This window comes from Anolis sagrei, chromosome 1 (genome assembly GCF_037176765.1).
Source record: "Anolis sagrei isolate rAnoSag1 chromosome 1, rAnoSag1.mat, whole genome shotgun sequence".
Lineage (NCBI taxonomy): Eukaryota > Metazoa > Chordata > Lepidosauria > Squamata > Dactyloidae > Anolis > Anolis sagrei.
The window spans coordinates 106090592-106111366 of record NC_090021.1 but is presented as its reverse complement, the minus strand read 5'-3'; the positions used below and the strand labels follow the sequence as shown (position 1 = coordinate 106111366).

The 20775-nt window shown below is 40.2% G+C and overlaps 1 protein-coding gene across 1 annotated transcript in view; it reads right to left on the bottom strand.

Moving 5' to 3' along the window:
- Nucleotides 1-619: 619 nt before the first annotated feature.
- The window catches only part of RARS2 (arginyl-tRNA synthetase 2, mitochondrial), a 31161-nt gene continuing 11005 nt past the window's right edge, over nucleotides 620-20775 (bottom strand). The window contains exons 8-20 of the mRNA XM_060753007.2: nucleotides 19477-19553; nucleotides 18195-18353; nucleotides 16817-16923; nucleotides 15196-15282; nucleotides 14749-14809; nucleotides 13068-13144; nucleotides 11933-12057; nucleotides 9582-9649; nucleotides 9375-9484; nucleotides 8258-8356; nucleotides 6896-6970; nucleotides 3784-3847; nucleotides 620-740 (exon numbers count right to left, since the gene is read on the bottom strand). Of these exons, the coding sequence (XP_060608990.2) occupies nucleotides 654-740; nucleotides 3784-3847; nucleotides 6896-6970; nucleotides 8258-8356; nucleotides 9375-9484; nucleotides 9582-9649; nucleotides 11933-12057; nucleotides 13068-13144; nucleotides 14749-14809; nucleotides 15196-15282; nucleotides 16817-16923; nucleotides 18195-18353; nucleotides 19477-19553 (1196 nt within the window). The 3' untranslated portion in view covers nucleotides 620-653. The remainder of the gene's footprint in view (nucleotides 741-3783; nucleotides 3848-6895; nucleotides 6971-8257; nucleotides 8357-9374; nucleotides 9485-9581; nucleotides 9650-11932; nucleotides 12058-13067; nucleotides 13145-14748; nucleotides 14810-15195; nucleotides 15283-16816; nucleotides 16924-18194; nucleotides 18354-19476; nucleotides 19554-20775) is intronic.

Sequence of the window (20775 nt, the reverse complement as noted above, 5' to 3'; positions counted from 1 at the left end):
CTCTTGCATGAGGGAGGTATTGAATCCCCTGAACCACAACAAAAAGATATATGCTTCCACTACCTTGGATGCTAGCCCCCAGCAATCCAACTACTTAAGAATGAGACTTTACTGGTTCAGTAATTCTCATTAGATATACACATCCCATATAAGTGCAGGCATCCCTATATTAAAAATATAAAATGGAACCTAGATCTTCGCTCAATGAGATACAATCTGCTTCTATGTTAAAGCAGCTGAAATCCTCAAAAGACACAAGGTTTTGGTTCTAGAGAAAGCAAGGTATATGAGTTGAGTTTGATCACTTTGTTTCCATAACCAAGTATATTAGAAAGGTTAACTGAATGAGGCCTAGACAGGTTTTGTTTTGGATGAAGGGTTTCATATAAAGCAGTGGTTTCCAACCTTTGGGCCTCTACGTGTTTTGGACTTCAACTCCCAGAAATTCCAGCCAGCTTCCTAACTGTTAGGAACTGTGCGAACAGGAAGTCCAAAGCACCTGGAGGCCCAAAGGTTGGGAACCAGTGATACAAAGAATCCTACCATACATTCAATTAATTACTAAGGACATAAACACCTAAATATTACAGAGAAGACAAGAACGAGACAGGACAACATGTGGCCTTCAGAGCAGATGTATTTTGGGGTAGGCATTACATTTTATTTACAGGTGTGATTCCTAGAAGCTTCATTCCACTGCCCAAGACTGTGCGAACAGCCTGAAACAGACAGAGCCTTGCCTGAAAGAAAAAACAACAGGAGGAATTTTGAAAGGTGGCACTACTCACTGAAAATGAAATTATTCATATTTTGCACATACTGACATCTGCATTTCCAATTTCTATGTCAGATTGTGAAAACTGGACATTGAAGGAAGCTGACGGGAAAAGAATCAACTCATTAGAAATGTGGAGGAGAGTTCAATGGATACCATTTTACCAAATTAACAGGGGCAGTCATATCTTTGACAGGTCAGGAAAGCACATAACCCCCCCCCCCCCCCCAAAAAAAAGATGGAGAAAGTGTACGGCAGTGGGAAAACTACATTACAGGTGGAGAAGACTGGATCAATGAAGTCACAGACTGGATTGTCAAAATACCATATATATTCGAGTATAAGCCGACCCAAATATAAACCGAGGCACCTAATTTTATCACAAAAAACTGGGAAAACGTATTGACTTGAGTATAAGCCGAGGATGGGATCTACTGGTAAATTTCAAAATAAAAATAGATACCAATAAAATTACATTAATTGAGGCATCAGTAGATTAAATATTTACATAAAACTGTAATTTAAGATAAGACTGCCCAACTCTGATTAAACCATTATTCTAATCTTCTTCAATGTAAATGTGCATACGTATCCTTCCAATAATAAGAGAGTAAAATAATAAATGGAATAATGATAATAATAATATAATGGAAATGTAATAATACCAGTAATAATATCGTAAAATAATACATGTAATAACAATAATAAATAGAGTAAAATAATAAATGTAATAATAATAATAGAGTAAAATTATAAATGTAATAAAAATAATAACAGAGGAAAATATAAATAACCTTGACTCAAGTATAAGCCGAGAGAGACTATTTCAGCCTAAAAAAGGGCTGAAAAACTAGGCTTATACTCGAATATATACAGTTTGAGCAAAGCGATTACAAACAGGATGTCTTTGAGATCTCTCATTCACAACATTACTAAAGCCAACTTGACAGCAATTTAAAAAATCACATTACGTCAATAGGGCTTACTTTTGAGTAGCTTGTACTGATTGCCTTGGAACAGTAGCCTTTGCCTCAAGCAGTTTCTGTTTATCAAGGTTGCCATTTATTTTTTTTGTAAATCCTGGCAGTTTGTTCAGCTCAGCTTTTAGCAGATTAATTTGCCAAGTGTATTCATTAAAACAGCAAATCTAGCTTCTAATTTTAAATTAGGATGAGCTGATGTTACCATTCTTTTAAAGTCTTGAACTATTTCTTAGTGTTGCATGACCAGGAAGAGTAAAAGGAAGACCGACAGGTTGCAGGTTTGAATTCGGAACGCGGATGAGCTCCCTCTGTCAGCTCCAGCTCCCCATGCGGAGCCATGAGAGAAGTCTCCCACAAGGATGATAAAACATCAAAACATCCGGGCGCCCCCTGGGCAACGTTCTTGCAGATGACCAATTCTCTCACACCAGAAGCAATTTGCAGTTTCTGAAGTCGCTCCTGACACAAAAAAGGGCAGAGTAATAGGGGATTCTTATATAGCAGGAGTAGGCAAAAGGTAGCTTTCCAATTGTAGCTCCCATCAACTTCAGCCAATATTGTTACTGGCAGGGGTTGCTGGAAACTGCTGTCCAATGGCAGTTGGAGGGCTGCACTTTGCCTATCTGGGTTGTAGCTGATAAAGCACAATAGTCCTCAAAACTGACCTAACTCCTAACAGAGAAGTAACATAGTTTCTGGAAGTCGAAGATTGCATTAGCATCTCAGGAGATGTTGGAGGGTTGCAGTATCTTCACCAAAAAAGGTCTAGCCTCCCCCAGCACAAATGTTCCTAAAGAAAAGCATTTTCACAATTTTAACAACAAAAAGTCACCAAAAGTCAATTCCTATTCATTCCCTGATTTTTTTTAAAAAAAGGATTTTAAAAGGATGTCAAAAATGCCCCTATGCCCTCTAGGCACCATTTGGGGGCTTTGAATAGAATCAGAGTGGGAAGAGACCACAAAGCCCATCTAGTCCATGGTTGTTTTTGTTAGAAGGTTTTTCTGACTGTTGGGGGTGGGGAACTGGGGCCACAGAGAGACTGCAAGCAACCCGTAGACCATATTTTGCCCATTCCTGCTCTAGTACTTGGCTGCTATCATGTCAGGACTTTCTTTTCCATCTTTGTATGTTACTGAAACTTTCTCAGTCTTGTAGGACAGGTTTTAAGGCCCATGAAACAGGTAGGGGAGATTTTCCTCCAGGTCCTGCCCGGATGGTAGATACAGTTCCACTTGTAGAACAACCTTGTTATATCTGAAGTTGTGTTTTCTTAACTTTGATAAACATTTCCAAGAACCAAACATAACCCAACTTTTGACAGCCTGCATTTTAACTCTGCCTTTACTTTAGAGCAATCCATAAGTACAAGCAGGACTTTTTCATGTCAGGAGCGACCTGGGAATATACTGCAAGTCGCTTCTGGTGTGAGAGAATTGGCTGTCCACAAGGACATTGCCCAGGGGACGCCCGGGTGTGTTACCATTCTGTGGGAGGCTTCTCTCATGTCCCCGCATGGGAAGCTGGGGATGACAGACAAGAGCTCACCCCGTCTCACAGATTCAAATCACCAACCTTTAGGTATTCAGGTCAGCAGTTCAGCTGGCACAAGGATGTAACACATTGCGCCACCACAGCTCCCACAAGCACTACTGAAAGAGAGGGAATTGGGAAACAAAAGCACCATCCATGGAGAAAGTAAAAACACTCATTATCTTTCCTCAGATCAAGAAAGCTTAGGTCTGAGCATAATGTAAAAAAAAATCTCCTTTAAAAAAATGTAGTTTATGTTCACAGTTCTACAGGACATTTTGAAGGAACAGTATCCAGACTTGTCAGTGCAGAACTAAAGCAAGTTATTTTATCCTACTGTTCCCTTGCTTTAAAAAAAAACCCTCACTCTATTTCCATTTTTTTTATTGTATATCACACCCTATTAACAAGTTCCTAATATTGCCTCTTGAACTGTTTTTTCTTCTTCTCCCAAGTGCCCAATGGTATTCAAACAGTGACTATTTACATTACCTCTGCTAATTCAGGAACACTGCCTTTCACAGGAAGCTTTTTATGAGCAACAGCTGTTAAATGGCTGAAAAAAGAAAAACAGGAGTTGCAATCCTGAGTGGATGGACTAGAGAGTAATCACCCCACCAAACCCAGTAGCACTTACTATCAATTAAACATGTTCAAGATCCAGTGGAAAATTGTGTTGTTTATAAAATACAGCAGCTATTAATGAGCTGATCAACCTCCCATGGCTTGTTATCAGCCTCCCGTGGCCCTCCAAATGTCAGATGGTAACTCCCACCCCTTTTTCACCATCATCAATCAATGCAGGCTGAAACTGATGGAAACTGCAGTCCAGCAAGGCCACTCATTCCTTACCTTACCTATTGCATGTACTCTCTTATTAACTATGGCCAAGACCCTGCATCATGACCTGGGTTTTCTTTTGTTTTGTTTTTTCATGTGAGGAGTGACTTGAGAAACTGCAAGTCACTTCTGGTGTGATAGAAGTGGCCATCTGCAAGGACATTGCCCAGATGTTTTGATGTTTTACCATCCTTGTGGAAGGCTTCTCATGTCCCTGCAGGGGGAGCTGGAGCTGACAGAGGGAGCTCAACCTGTTCTCCCAGGATTCGAATCGCTGACCTATTGGACAGCAGTCCTGCTGGCACAAGGGTTTAACCAATTGTGCCACTGGGGGCTCGTCATGACCTGTGATGCAAAACTTCACAATGGCTGAGCTACATCACTGACACATTATGTAATCATGTTAAAGAATGCAAACAATATATAAGATGTCCTATGGCACAATGGGAGGCTCCCACTGCAAAATGTGGGAGCATTTTTCTGGCCAAGCGCAGAGCACTCATGGCTTTCCAATGTTCTAGATTAGTGCTCCATACCTATGTTGAGTGCCATTGCCCCTCCTCTCCTTGTATTGTTATTGCACAAGGGCAGCTGTCCCACAAAACGATGTGTATATAACACCACAATTCTCAGCTAGGCCCGTAAAGTCCACCTCTGGTTGTTGTTTTTTTTTTTGTGGCCCCTAGGGCCCAAATACCCTAAAGCTGTGGTTCTCAACCTGTGGGTCCCCAGGTGTTTTGACCTACAACTCCCAGAAATCCCAGTCAGTTTACCAGCTGTTAGGATTTCGGGGAGTTGAAAGCCAAAACATCTGGGAACCCTCAGGTAGAGAACCACTGCTCTAAAGTCATCATATCCTGTCTGATCATGAAAGCTAAGCAGGGCCAACTGCAATTAGTACATGAATGGGAGACTGCCAGCAAATACTAAGTGTTCTAGGCAGGACTGCAAGGAGAGAAATTGGCAAAACTATCTGTAAGTATGTTGCCTTAATGAACTCTATAAAATTCATGGTGGTCACTATACATTGACAGACAAGTGACTTGAACATACACATACTGGGCCATCCAGGGATAAAAAGAAAATAAGTTAAAAAACAAAACAAAACATTAGTACCTAAAATGGTACTAAAATGTCCCAAGAGGGCCCAAATGTGAAAATGCTCCTCTAGAAGGCATTGGGGGGGGGGGTATTTTAATATTTTTTGAGAGAGAGATAGGTACAAAGTGTGTGTGTGTGAGAGAGAGAGGGGGGGGGAGGGGGGAAGGCCCTTCACAACAGCCCTATATCCCTGAATATCAAGGCAGAAAATCCCACAATATCTGCTTTGAACTGGGTTATCTGAGTCCACACTCAGATAATGTGAGATGTTCTGCCTTGATATGCTGGGATATAGGGCTGTGTGGAAGGGCCCTTAGTGGTGGGGGAGATACAGCTCTCCAAGGTCTCTTGGAGGACCATTGCATCCTACTAGCCTTCCACAGCTGACTACACCTGCAACACCATGTCATTATAATAAAATCTGAAACATTTTCTGTTTCAAATTTGAAAGTGTTTTTCCTGTTTAACTGTGTGGTACTTTCTCTGAAAGTAGTTGTTATACTCTGGGAACTTCATTTTTGTGGCTGCCACAAACTATTTTGAATTAGTTGAGACTCTATATGAGATATTTATTGAAAAACTATAGCAAAAGATGCAGCAGGATGTCCCGCAAAAACAAAGTTTTGCAGTTTAATCAATGTTTTCCGTGTTTTTATAATAGAACCAATTAGGAAATGACATTTATAAACCAGGAACAAAAATCGTGTTACACAATGTAATGCAATTTCTGCAGGTTTATATTTCAAATAAAGCTTAGATAGCTCTAAAGATTGTAGACAATTTGGTCATAGTGAAACTATGTGCTGTTGGCCTCAGTCACTAGGATAAGATCAGTTTACAAGAAGCCTCTAAGAAACATGCTTTTGTTAGAATCAGATGATGGACAGTGAAACTGACTGGTTTTTCTTGCTGAGCAGAGACAAGTGTTTCCAGGAACAACATATCAGCTCATTACGTCTTAGGACTGAAGGACTGAAGCACATTTTAGGGCTTCATTACTCATTCAGAAAATGTACTCTTTCTTGACCTAGCACAATATAGTTCTTCACAGTACTACAATATAAAGCAAGGAGCCCCTAGTGGCAAAATGGGTTAAAATCAGTGGTTCTCAACCTGTGGGTCCCCAGATGTTTTGGCCTTCAACTCCTAGAAATCCTAACAACTGGTAAACTGGCTGGGATTTCTGGGAGTTGTAGGCCAAAACACCTGGGGACCCACAGGTTGAGAACCACTGGGTTAAATCCTTGTGCCGGTAGGACTGCTGACCAAAAGGTCGGCCTTTCTCCAAATCTGGGGAGCGGGGTGAGCTCCCGTCTGTCAGCTCCAGCTTCCCATGCAGGGACACGAGAGAAGCCTCCCACAGGATGGTAAAACATCCGTGCATCCCCTGGGCAACGTCCTTGCAGACAGCCAATTCTCTTACACTAGAAGCAACTTGCAGTTTCTCCAGTTGCGACTGACACGAAAAATAAAATCAATTAAAGCAAATTGCTTCAATTAATTATACATTTTGGATTTGGCTGTAGACTCGGGGAGGGGGGGGGTCTGATCTAATCAAGCTTTAGCACCTCCTATGGCTTTGAATAGAGTATCTGCATTTAATTCTTGCTTGGTCTTCAATTCTGATACTATTCAATGGTGAATATGCTTCTTTTTCTCTGACCTGAGTTTAAGGAGATAGTTAACGATATGCTTGGGCTGAAGATCTTGTGAAGACTGGTAAAGAATCTCATCATATCTGAAAAGAGAAGGATTGTCAGAGGCCATTCATTCATCAAAACCAGAGGTCTTGACAAAGGATAAGGCACTTATGTTATCAGTTTTGTATTTATTTATGCAATGCTTTTGACACAAAGTATCTCATCCCTTGCAAATGTTCCCACTCTTCCTTTGACCTGCCTCACTCAAATGCTCTCTCCCCTTTCCCACCCACCTCATCCAGTCTCACCCTGCTTTAAAATCTTATCCCTGGCTTGTATATACTCCTTCTTGCTGTTCCTTCTCTATCATCTCAGTCCTTCACTCAAGCCCACAGAGCTGACAAACAAAACAGTTGAGAAGAGGCCGGGCTGAGATATGGAGAGGGGCCCATTTTGAATGCTCGAGATGGAATAGTACCATATGCATTCTGCACATAGTATCAATCTATTAACTAACCGTGCTATTGGCAATTCACATTATAAAACCATGCACTATACTACAACTTATTGTATTATGCACATTTACTTAGAATCATAGAATCAAAGAGTTGGAAGAGACCTCATGGGCCATCCAGTCCAACCCCACTCTGTCAAGAAGCAGGAATATTGCATTCAAAGCACCCCTGACAGATGGCCATCCAGCCTCTGTTTAAAAGCTTCGAAAGAAGGAGCCTCCACCATACTCCGGGGCAGAGAGTTCCACTGCTGAACGGCTCTCACAGTCAGGAAGTTCTTCCTCATGTTCAGATGGAATCTCCTCTCTTGTAGTTTGAAGCCATTGTTCCATTGCGTCCTAGTCTCCAGGGAAGCAGAAAACAAGCTTGCTCCCTCCTCCCTGTGGCCTCCTCTCACATATTTATACATGGCTATCATATCTCCTCTCAGCCTTCTCTTCTTCAGGCTAAATATGCCCAGCTCCTTAAGCCGCTCCTTATAGGGCTTGTTCTCCAGACCCTTGATCATTTTAGTCGCCCTCCTGTGGACACATTCCAGCTTGTCAACATCACTCTTGAATTGTGGTGCCCAGAATTGGACACAGTATTCCAGGTGTGGTCTAACCAAAGCAGAATAGAGGGGTAGCATTACTTCCCTAGATCTAGACGCTATGCTCCTATTGATGCAGGCCAAAAATCCCATTGGCTTTTTTTGCCGCCACATCACATTGTTGGCTCATGTTTAACTTGTTGTCCACGGGGACTCCAAGATCTTTTTTACATGTAATGCTCTTGAGCCATGCGTCCCCCATTCTGCATCTTTGCCTTTCATTTTTTCTGCCTTGTTCAAGGAAACTAATCAAGAAAAGAACTGTTGCACATCTCAAGTACCTGAGAAGATGCTGAATTAGGGAAAGAGCGGGTGGATCTTGTAAGCCCGCCATGTTAATGTGAGCCACTTGATTAACTGTTCCACACATCTCTTCCAAACTGTGAGAAGATGGGAAGAAAAAAGTTACAAAATGCATTAAAAATCAAGCCGCACATCACGTTTTAAATAAAAAGTTTCATCTCATACAACCTTATGCAAGTCTTCTTTAAATGGGACAAAAAAGTGAAGGATATAAAAGAGGCTGTTTATAGTAGACTATTTATATTTTATATATTCGAGAGAGAGAGAGAGGGCATGCATTTAAGGAGAGTATGGTCAGAATTCTGTTTGTGAACTACTGGTTGCACTTTTTATAAAATGTCGCAATGGTGGCAAATGAAGAGAGAAATCTCCCAAGCAAAGTATTTCTTCACTGCCTTCTTTCTTTCATGGCTGTTGTACTGCCATTCTCATCCTATCTTCAGGCATTATTGCACTTCCATAGAGCACCAACAGTGCCCCCTGGTGGTGCAGCAGATTAAACTGCTGAACTGTTGAACTTGCTGACCGAAAGGTTGAAGGTTCGAATCCGGGGAGCAGGGCGAGCTCTTGCTCTTAGCCCCAGCTTCTCCCAACCTAGCAGTTAAAAAACATGCAAATGTGAGTAGATCAATAGATACCGCTCTGGCGGGAAGATTTATTTATTTATTTATTTCATTTATATACCGCTTTTCTCAATCCTTGGGCAACTCAAAGTGGTTTACAGTAGCAGAAATTCAATGCTTAAATATCATAAAACAACTAAAATCATGTCATCAATATACAATCATCACAAAGTCAATTAAAAAAAAAACAGCGCTCCATGTAGTCATGCTGGCCACATGATCTTGGAGGTGTCTACGGACAATGCCAGCTCTTCGCTTAGAAATGGAGATGAGATCCATCTCTAGAGTCGGACACGACTAGACTTAATGTCAGGGCAAACTTTTACTTTTACCTTTTACCTGAGCAGCAACAGGATCCCAGCCTCTGAAACCTAACCCCATGACTCACGACTAAATCCTCAACAATCCTCTTTCATTTTGAACTACTCTACAGCCAAATTCAGAAAAGATGAGCCTTGATTACACCACTTACCTGCAGAGCCTGGCGTGTGTGTATTGTAGGAAGACGCCAGTGTCACCTCGGTTTTGGAGGACACGATCCCAGCTAAACTGGTAATCAGACGATAAGAGACCCTTGAAGTCCTGAAACCATGAATTATTCAAGCATTACGCAGAACCTTTCACAGCATCTCTAAATTTTATCGCAAAAGGGAAAATAAACACGACAGCTTGAACAAACCTGAATGATAAGTGCTGCAAGCCCAATGTTTTCAGCTGTCTCAAGAGGATTGTCGAGTTCTTTGGTTGCTAAGCAGATTAAGGGGATGAAAAAACACCTATTATCTCAAAAGGAAAGCAGCTGGCTGATCCGAGAATGGATGATATTAGTGAAGGCATGTTCAATGCTCTTGTTTCTGAAGTGGTGAATGCAGAGATATGGGGATGGTCTGTGGTTTAACCAGAAGGAAACATTACAGCTATACCTTCCCTATCAAGTACCCAAAGTCAGGCTAGCTTCTCAGGTAAGAACACCTAACCAAATAACAATTTTTTTGGCCAAAATCCTCATATACTGGGCATTGACTGTTGGGAACTTCTTTACATCTCAGATGTTGGCTTGTAGATAAACTATAGGTACACTATATAGGTGTCATAAGGAAGAGGGAGCAGACTTGTTTTCTGCTGCCCTTGAAACTAGGACTAGGAGCAATGTGTTCAAATTACAGGAGAGATTCCACCTGAACATTAAGAAGAACTTCCTGACCATATGAGCTGTTCAACAGTGGAACTCTCTGCCTCAGAGTGTGGTGGAAGCTCCTCCCTTGGAAACTTTTAAACTGATACTGGATGGCCACCTGTCATGGATGCTTTGATTGTGCTTTTCCTGCATGGCAGGGGGTTGGACTAGATGCCCCATGTGGTCTCTCTCAATTCTATGATTCTATAGTTCAGGGTTGTCAAACTCATTTGCATAAAGGGACACATCAGCCTTATGGTTGCCTTCACAGGGATGTTGAACCCATGGATGGAAAATCCATGGAGACAGAGGGTCACCTATAATATTTTTATATAGTGCTCAGTGCTCTTTAGTTTTTACCCGATTTAACACCCCAGATGCTATTGAATGTCCACTCCCATCACTTCCTATTATCCACCATGTGGACTGGGAATAATGGGAATTGAAACCCATGAGCATTTGTGGCGCTGAGGTTGAAGTAATATTATTTTGAAGTCAGCTATATCTACAACTGGATGAAACTGTATTCTGATTCTAATTATGAGACGCTAACGAGATGTTTATTGATGTATAATTGATTGTTTAATATACTATTGTTTTAATTGTTTTTAACTGTTTTATGTTGTTCTGAGCATTGAATTTTACTATTGTTAACCACTTTGAGTTGCCCGAGGGCTGAGAAAAGTGGTATACAAATATAGTAAATAAATAAATAAATAAATAAATACAAGCCTTGTATCTAAATTCAAACCCCACTCTCCTGACTGAACAGAATAAACCACAGCCTTCCAGATAATACTGTATCATAACTCCCATCAGCTCTAGTCATGATGCCTGTGATGAGAAATATAGGAGTTGTAGTCTAGCATCTGGAGGGCCACACAAAAAGATATGGTGTGCCTTATTTGGCTTGTGGGCACTAAGCTTGACATATGTGCTATAGCTCATGGGTGAGTACAGTGTGGCTTGCAGGCCATATGTGGGTCTTAAGGTGTTTTTCAGTTTTCCTGTTTTCTTACTGGTTAAAAATAAACCTTTTTAGGTCCCTTAAAAGTAATGGAAAGGCCCTGCATCATACATTTTGATGGAAAATGAGGGAAATATTTAGTTGTTGTTTTTTCAAGAAAACAATAATTTTTAGAATGGGGATACAATGGAAAGGTCCAGCTATCTGATGTCCCATGCCTTGGGGAGCGAGTGACCTTTATCTCCAGTGGTTGCCCACTCATGCCACAGGATAGTGGGATATTAACAGTAATGCTTCAGTTTTAGATACCTGGGAGTAAACCTCACAGAGCTCAATGAAGCAGACATGCATAGAATTTCCCTCTGTTAGAAATAAAGGTGTTTAACTTCAAGCATAGGGTTTATTCAAGTGTATATGGGTACATGCGTATATGTACACACACTTTTTCAAACGAAAACCAGCTGCAGTGGACGAAATGTAAACTGAAACATCCCATCAAAATCTTATGATATGGACAGCAATAAAAGCAGTCATGGCAGAGATAAAAAGAATATGAGCAGAAATATCAAAACAGCAATAAAAGCCCCTGCTCCCAAAAGAAGCAATAAAAAAGAGCAATTCAAGTTGGAACTCAGGTGCATCCTGGGCAGGGAAATAATTCCATTGATGGATGGGTTGTCATTCCCTGCTGTGAAATAAAAGAAATTACTTGAAAGGCAGCCTCTAATTTTTGAAGTTGAAATGTGTAGGTTTGGGGCAAGCATATCTTTTTCTGCCAGGCAAAAGAAGCAAAGTAAAGATGGCTTTAACTATAGTCCACAGAAAGGGAGAATCAGGCACTGCCAGAAGTATAAGTATTAAGTTAAAGCATGTTTGACCAACTAACTTTTGACTGAAGCACTTCTCTCTAACACCATTGAGCGAGCTTCATCCAAAACATCTTCCAGGAAAACCACCTCTCCTTTTCGAGTCTTCATCCCCTGAACTCTCCCAAAGGGCAAATGCTGGCACCTGCAAAGAGGAACAAAAGATGCCATTCTTGTACATGAATAGTATAACATTGTATTTAAGTAAAGTAAAGGTTTCCCCTTGCTGTTAAGTCTAGTCAAGTCCGAATCTAGGGGGAGGTGCTCATCTCCATTTCCTAGCTGAAGAACCGGAGTTGTCCGTAGACACCTCCAAGGTCATGTGGCCGGCATGACTGCATGAAGCACCTTTACCTTCCTGCTGGAGCGGTACCTACTGATCTACTCACATTTGCATGTTTTCAAACTGCTAGGCTGGCAGAAGCTGGAACTAACAGTGAGAGACCACCCCGCTCCCCAGATCTGAATCGCCGACCTTTCAGTCAGCAAGTTCAGCAGCTCAGCAGTTTTACCCGCTGCACCACCGGGAGCTCCAGTAACATTGTACTTAGAAAACAGTAATTGCAAACAATCTTCTCTCTGAGCACAGGTTTAGTTTCAAACAATGAGCTCACGCCATTCCTGTTCAGAAAAAAATGGCTCTATTTTCTCCTGTTAAGAATCTGCCATTTTGTAAATCTATAAGGTAAACTGGAGCTTCTAAATCAATCAATTACTGCTGATGAGAGTTGGTGGTGGAAAATATGTTGACTCTGTATTGGGGTAGGGAAATAATGCTCTTCTCCAGGTGTTACTGGACTTCTGCCTTTGTTAGCTACTGTAAGCCTTGCTCATGGTGACAGAAGTTGAGAATATTAGTTCATCAATTTTGGGAAGATCACAGCTTTCTACAAATGTCTTAAGACTAGCCAACTAAGAAACTTCTCACAGTGGAAATGACACTACACAGCCTTAGTGTGTCTACTACACTTTGTAAACCAAGTGCCTTGATATGAAATGGAGATGGAGTCGTTCAGTACCCTGTTTGGCCTTACCATGAACACACTGTGGATCCTTATACGTTTCCACAGGATGTTTCTCCTTCCACATTAACACTACCATGATACAGGTCTGATACATATATGCACATGAACAAGTTGCCAAGGCCATGTTTACCTTTCTGTCCATTCATAACCCAGTAACCTCAGTATCTGGAACACTTGCTGAAAATGCGGAACTTGGCTTTTATCTGTCTTAAAGGAGGGAAGAGGTCATTAAGCATACTGCAGATACTAAATGTACGAATCAAGTGAATATTGTTCATATTAAAGTTGGAAGATGCAAAGTTTGAAAAAATTACCTTTTATTAGTACAACTCTAAGAAGCTCCCAATCACTATGACCAGTGGCCATGAAATCTGGGAACTCTAACCTCAAACGTAAATTTTCCTAGGCCTAGAAATAATGTCAAAAAATAGAATTGATCTCATAAATCAGAAAGAGCAGAAAACAGAGAAACGGGGAGTTCTGTTCTAAAGTAAAATTTGATAAAGTCGTCTCACATAAAAGAGATCAACGTTGAAAGAACGATCCAAACAGGAAAAAGGTTCAAGCTCTGGAGAAACCTCAGAAATGTTTGTCCTTCAGAACTTTGAAGCCTAGCCATCTTTTTATCCATTCACACCATGGGTCACAAAAAAGCAAAACAGATATTACACTAGTTTTAAAAAATCAAACAGAATACAAATACGGTAGTCTGCTACACGTCTTACTAAAAATGTTTGGTGTGCATTAACAGCCACCAATGCATAATTATGAAAAAAACTGGAATGGCAAAATATCTTTGGCCTGAAATTGCTTGGATCAGATGCATGGTGTACTGTTGTGAGCTACAAATAAGCAATGGATATTGCAATCATACTGTGTTAGCAATTCAAGTGTGTTGTCCATAATGTGGCTTGTACACACTATGCTTCTTGTATTGTCGAAGGCTTTCATGGCCGGAATCACTGGGTTGTTGTAGGTTTTTCGGGCTATATGCCCATGTTCCAGAAGCATTCTCTCCTGACGTTTCGCCTGCATCTATGGATGCCTGCCATGGATGCAGGCAAAACATCAGGAGAGAATTATTCTGGAACATGGCCATGCCGCTTGAAAAACTTACAACAATCCACTATGCTTCTTTCTAGAAGAGTAGAAGAAGATACTCTCTAGCCCTTGGTCCCTTTCCAAAACCTTTCCGAAACCTTTCATAGCCAAAGCCCCGGCTCGACCATGTTGCTGTTCCTTACTGGCAGTGGCAATTCATGTGATGAAACAGTGGCTGGTCTTGGATCCAAAGGAAAGGCAAGGCAAACTGCTTTTCCATGGTATTAAAGGTTTTCCTCTGCCTTTTCCCTAAACACCAGTAAATGGCAGCAGCCCCCACACTTTAGAACAAATCCAGATTGATACCACTTTAACTATTATGGCTCATTGCAATGGATTCCTGGGGTTTGTAGTTTGCTGAGACATCAGCACTCTTTGGCAGAGAAGACTAAAGACCTTATTAAAAAAAACTACACCTCCCATGATTCCACAAAATTCATATATTGAACATTTGAATGAAATAAGAGACTTATCAATCTGTCAAAGTCAAACCCACAAACATGGAGGTCTTACTGTAGTTGTATCTTGTAAACTAGGGAGCAGGGAATGTATATCCCTCTAGGTGTTAGATCACCACTCCATTCAGCTCTAGCCAACATAGTCAATGGGGAAATATGATGGCAGCTGCAGCCCAACAACCTCTGTAAGTCCTCGTATATCCTATCCTAGCTCTAGATAAAGAAGTCCACAGGAGATCAAGAGATACCTACCACATATATCATGGTATCAGGATTATATTTATCCATTCTGTCTATAGCAGCTGCAAGATCTCTGCAAAAACAAACACAAGAAAGAACAAATCAAGATCAAAATATTTTAAAATAATGTATATCTGACCATGATTATTTCCCATGTTATATTAAGTGAGGTTCATAATGCCCAGAGCCTTGGCTGCCTGTCTTTCAAAGCTTTGCCCATTTTTTCCTGCTTTTAGTAGGGGTTAACGTGTTGCCTCCTTGATTGTGTGCTAATTCTTTTCATCCTGCATTTGAATTTAAAGAGAAACATTTATGGCAGAAACCTGAACACTTTCAACCACTTTGTATTTACTCAATGTTAAGAAATGTGTATTTACTTTAATCTTATGAGGGAAATGTGTGTGCAGTTGTATAAATAAAGAAGAACTTGCCTCTAAACAATCACACCAGAATACCTACCTTGTGAGGTAGAGGGAGGTTCCATCGCTACGCATGACAACAGACTGGTCTTCATTTTCAGAAAGAAGAACTACTCCTGTTCCTTCCCTAAAATAGTTTTTAAAAGATTTGAAGAAACTATATGCCAGAGGCCACATCATCACAATTTGAACCAAGTTACCTTCAAAATGAAGAAACACAATTTGCAGCAGCCCTCACAATAGTAAAGGTAAAGGTTTCCTCTGATGTTAAGTCTAGTGGTGTCTGACTCTGGGGCATGGTGCTCATCTCCATTTCTAAGCCGAAGACCCAGAGTTGTCTGTAGACACCTCCAAAGTCATGTGGCCAAAATGACTGCATGGAGTGCCATTACTTCCCACCATGGCAGTACCTATTGATCTACTCATATTTGCATGTTTTCAAACTGCTAGGTTGGCAGAAGCTGGGCCTAACAGTGGGAGCTCCTCACGTTCCCCAGATATGAACTGCCAACCTTTCAGTCAGCAAGTTCAGCAACTCAGCAGTGTAACCTGCTGTGCTACCAGGGGCCCAGCCCTCATAATAGTAACATAATAATAACAACTTTATTTTTATACCCTGCTATCATCTCCCTGAAAGGACTCAGGGAGGCTTACATGGGGATCAAACCCAGCATAAAACAAAATTTATCAGCTAAAACACAGTTAAAAACATAATAACATATAACAGAACATAAACTAATTAAAACAATTAAAACAGCTGAGTATAAAAACATTGTAAAAGTATATCAAATCAACCTCAACAACCAGTAACAAGGAATATGGTGGGCATGATCAGATTAGAGAAGGCAAGGCATGGGCTTGTGCAAAAAGCAAACTATTGGGTTCTGGGAGTAAAGTACTGAATATAACTTTATCAATAAATTAGAGCCAGGCATTCTTGAGCAGGGACTAATCGTCATTCAAATACACACTGGAACATCCAGATCACAGATGGAACTGAGGTCCAAGGATTACTGGAGGGCATTGTAATTTTGTCCTATACTATAAATCAGTTGTATCCAACTTTTGGTCCTCCAAGAAGACCTAGTTAACTTATCCAACGGTCAGACACAATGGGAGATGAAGTCCAAAGCTCTGGAAGACCAAAGGTTGGACACTACTGGTCTAAATATTCATTTTCTTAGTAGCCATTTCAATGTCTGCATTGGTTTCTCAATAAAATCAACAAATCCTTTATTTCATATATCTTAGGGAATCGGGGTTTATTTGTTTTTTGAGAACTGGATCATGATCCTGTCAAAACTGTTTCACTTTTCTGAAGGTTGACCAACACTTTGGCAGAGGAAGGGCACATACAAAACTAGTTGGTATTGAGAGCTGACTGCACATTTCATTCCTTTAACATTTTCTAGTCTGACCTACCCATGTACATGAAAGAGTATTTGCAATATTATCCTTGTTATTTTTAGACAAACCCAGGGGGAGAAACATTTGGGACCCAGAGTTCATAAAAACAGATAGGCTTGGTATCAAGGGGATATGGCTTTGATTCATTCACAACCCTTAACAGATGCTTATGAAACTTTAGGTCTCCGTTATCTATTGCAAAGGGGCTTATAGCCCATGGTACAAAGGTTGTAAATGAAATAACCTGTTCATACTTTGTTTTCTTCAAAAGTCCTTTGGTATCCAATATCTTCAGAACTTCTTGGCTTTTCTCTTGATAGTCAGATTCTCCCGAATATTCATCAAAGCATACTCCAAGACGCTGAATGGTTCCACCAAGATAAAAGGAAAATCAGAATTATTGTAAGGCAATGACTACATTTACTTCTGCAAGTACCACTTGATAAACATGAGACTGGAGATATGAAAATAACATTTAAAATCAAAATAAAAGAATTGTTTAGCATATTTGATCAGTTGCAAGAGCGAAAATTTAAATGTGTCATTTAGAAGTGCAAAGGTAACCTGTCTATTCCATTCAATTTCCAGTGTGGCCATATCTCTTCCACTGTTCACAATTACCCCAAAATTTCCGTTTGTCCAGTTCTGAACTATTTACTTTTTGGGCTACTATGAGTTTTCTGGGCTGTATGGCCATGTTCGAGAAGCATTCTCTCCTGACATTTCACCCACATATATGGCAGGCATCCCCAGAGCTTGGGAGGTCTGTTAGAAACCAGGCAAGTGGGGTTTATATATCTGTGGAATGTCCAGGGAGGGAGAAAGAACTCATGTCTTCTTGAGACAAGTGTGAATGTTAAAATTGACCACCTTGATTAGCACTTAATGGCCTTGAAGCTTCAATGCCTGGCTGGTTGCTGCCTGGGGGAATTGTTTGTTAGGAGCTGATTAGCCGGCACTGATTGTTTCGTGTCTGTAATTCTACTGTTTTTGAGTGTCACTCAAAAACCGGAATTACAGACAAGAAATAATCAGGGCCGCCCAACAAAGGATTCCCCCAGGCAAGAAGCAGCCAAGCCTTGAAGCTGCAAGGCCATTCAATGGTAATCAAGGTGGCCAATTGTAATATCCACACTTGCCTCAAGCAGACAAGAGTTCTTTCTCCCACACTGGGCATTCCACAGATATATAAACCCCACTTGTCTAGATTCCAAAAAACCACACAACCTCTGAGGATTCCTGCCATAGACATGGGTGTAACATCAGGAGAGAATGCTTCTGGAACATGGCCATACAGCCCAAGAAACTCATAGCAACCCAGTGATTCCGGCCATGAAAGCCTTTAACAAAACTTATTTACTTTTTATCAAAATAACTGGACATACTTATTGTGCAAGCTAGACAAGAGAAAATGATATATATTATAATGATACTAGAGTAAGAGTGAATACCATATTGGATTCAGCAGCTTGGGAAATACCTATTCTCCCATTCTGATAATGGAAGGCATTCCTATAACACTCCAGAGTACATTGATATAAATTACAAATAGCTAAACATGTAAAAAAAATCCCGTTCCCTGAATATAAATGATAATTTGTGTACACTGAAAGAAAGGTTACTAGTAAGCACCTTGTATATTTGGATATATTCTTCAATGCTGACATCTCTAAAATGTTGCCACAATGACACTGCTTGTTCTTCACGCATCTCTAGTTTTCTAAAAAAATCCCGTGCTTGCTTTTTAGTATCTTCCTCCTTTTCTGATGCCTTGTTGACCTGCACATAGACCTAGGTGAGACCAAGACCAATGAGAAAGGTGGGTCAGTGTTGCAATATTTCCCATCAAGAAAGAGGACAACAACAACAACAGCTCAGTGATCGAACAAATGTTGTGTCCTGACCATTTCTGGTGGACTCCAAGTCAAGTAAGACTTGGGGAAAAAAACTTTTTGGGACAATTGTTAGAAACTGGACAGCATAAGTCACAACATCCAAAAAGTAATTACCTCTGAGCTATGGATGGACTCACAAGCAGCAGAGCTGAAAGACCACTGGCTTGGGAAGCCCGAGAGCTGACAGTCTGAATCAATATAGTAAGGAATCTATACATTCTCAGAATTATTGTACCAGTTCTCCCACTATTCCTAAAACCTGGCCATGTTGGTTGTGACAATGGGAGGGAGTCCTTTCCTGGTCCCCAGATTATGAATGGGGACGGGAGCTGAAGAAGATAGTGGAAAATCACTGAAAATTATCCTTCCCGGTTTCTACTGATCAATTCCTCTTGTGGAGCAATCAATTTTGGATTCCATACAATTGTTTTTGGCCAATTACAAATTCTATACTGCATCACTGACCGAGAGATAGCACGAGAGAAGACTTGATTTACTGAACTTAACAGTCACAATCCTATCTTGCCTTCTCTATGGATCTAGTAAAGCACAGATCCAATTTCACTGAATCATAGAGTTGAAAGAGGCCACAAGGGGTCATGCAGTCCAACCTCCTGCCATGTATATAATGTGTACTAGCTTCACATACTCAATGGAGAAACAAAGCTCAGATTCTATACCAGGTTGATAGCTAAAGAGATGTTATGAAGAGTTTTCATTGAATGAAGATAAATAGCAGCTTATGGAGGCCTTTATTTCAGCAAAATGTGTTGCATGCAGGCCACAGCTGTGCAATTGCTGAACCATGAACCTTCCCTTATCCTAGCTATTACGTTCTTGTATGATACCTAGAAAATTATTCACTTTGGGCCAGAGAACCACATATATAAACACAGAAAACAAAATTTAAAAATTACAGGAGAGAGCTTTAAAGCTTGATAACTTTAGGGTCCATAGTAAGTTCCAGAAAGTACTTTGCATGATGTTTCTACAAGTGCTTTCACTGTACTTTAACATACCTCGAAAAGATGCTGTAAAGGATTAGACTGTAATTTTTCTTCAGAGCCAAAACGCTGGAAGCCAGCTCCCAACAGGCCTGCAATAAACATTTAAAGGACACACAAGTGTTACAAATAATAGAATCATAGAGTTGGAAGAGACCTCGTGGGCCATCCAGTCCAACCCCCTGCCAAGAAGCAGGAAAATCGGGTTCAAGGCACCCCCAACAATATAATCATAGAATCAAAGAGTTGGAAGAGACCTCATGGGCCATCCAGTCCAACCTATATAATACTATATAATGCCACATTTCCACCTTGCCAGCAGAAACACAAGCTCTCCGAGAATTACTATATTTTCGTAGAGCTTGTAAAACTTATTGATTTAGGCTGGCATTTGAATCTTGCTGATTGAACTGTTTCTTTGATTTTAAATGTAATGTATCACATATGTATATTGTAAACCGCTCCGAGCCTTCAAGGAGTGGTGGTACATAAAATTGATTAATAAATAAATAATAAATAAAATAATAATAATAATATAAAAAGTATATATTTTATATTACATGTAATATTACTAATAATAATGCAGTATAGTGGTACAGTATAATATAGTAATACACAATACTAATATTGTGCTGTGCTAATAATATAATATATTGTATACACATATAATATTGATAATAATATTGTAATACAATATAATACTAATAATACAATATAATAATTATATATTTCATATTACATGTGATATTACTAATAATATTACAGTATATTGGTGTAGCACAATATGGGAATGTATGGTACTAATATTGTGTTATGTTAACAATATAATATATTGTATTTACATATAACTTGTAAGCCGCTCTGAGTCCCCTTCGGGGTGAGAAAGGCAGCATATAAATGTCGTAAGTAAATAAATAAATGCAAATTGAATTGTGTGAACTGAAAATGGACAATGCTGCTTCTGTGCGAGCATGTGTGGACAATTTCAACAGAAAGGAGGAAACCATGAAAATGAACAAAATCTTCTGCTTAGAAATGGAGATGAACACCAACCCCCAGAGTCAGGCACGACTGGACTTAATGTCAGGGGGAAATCTTTACTATACACACACACAACATGCTTTTTCTCTACCAAAGGAGACTGGAAGTGGCTAATTAATCATTTTGTTTCATCCACTTAAATAATCTTATCAGCAAGCAATAGTTTCTATTCCTTTACAAGAGAAGAAGCAAGGGCAATTACCAAATGCAATATAGTTGCTTTTCAAAATTACCACAATGTGTGGCACATTTGGAGGATACCCTCCCACATCT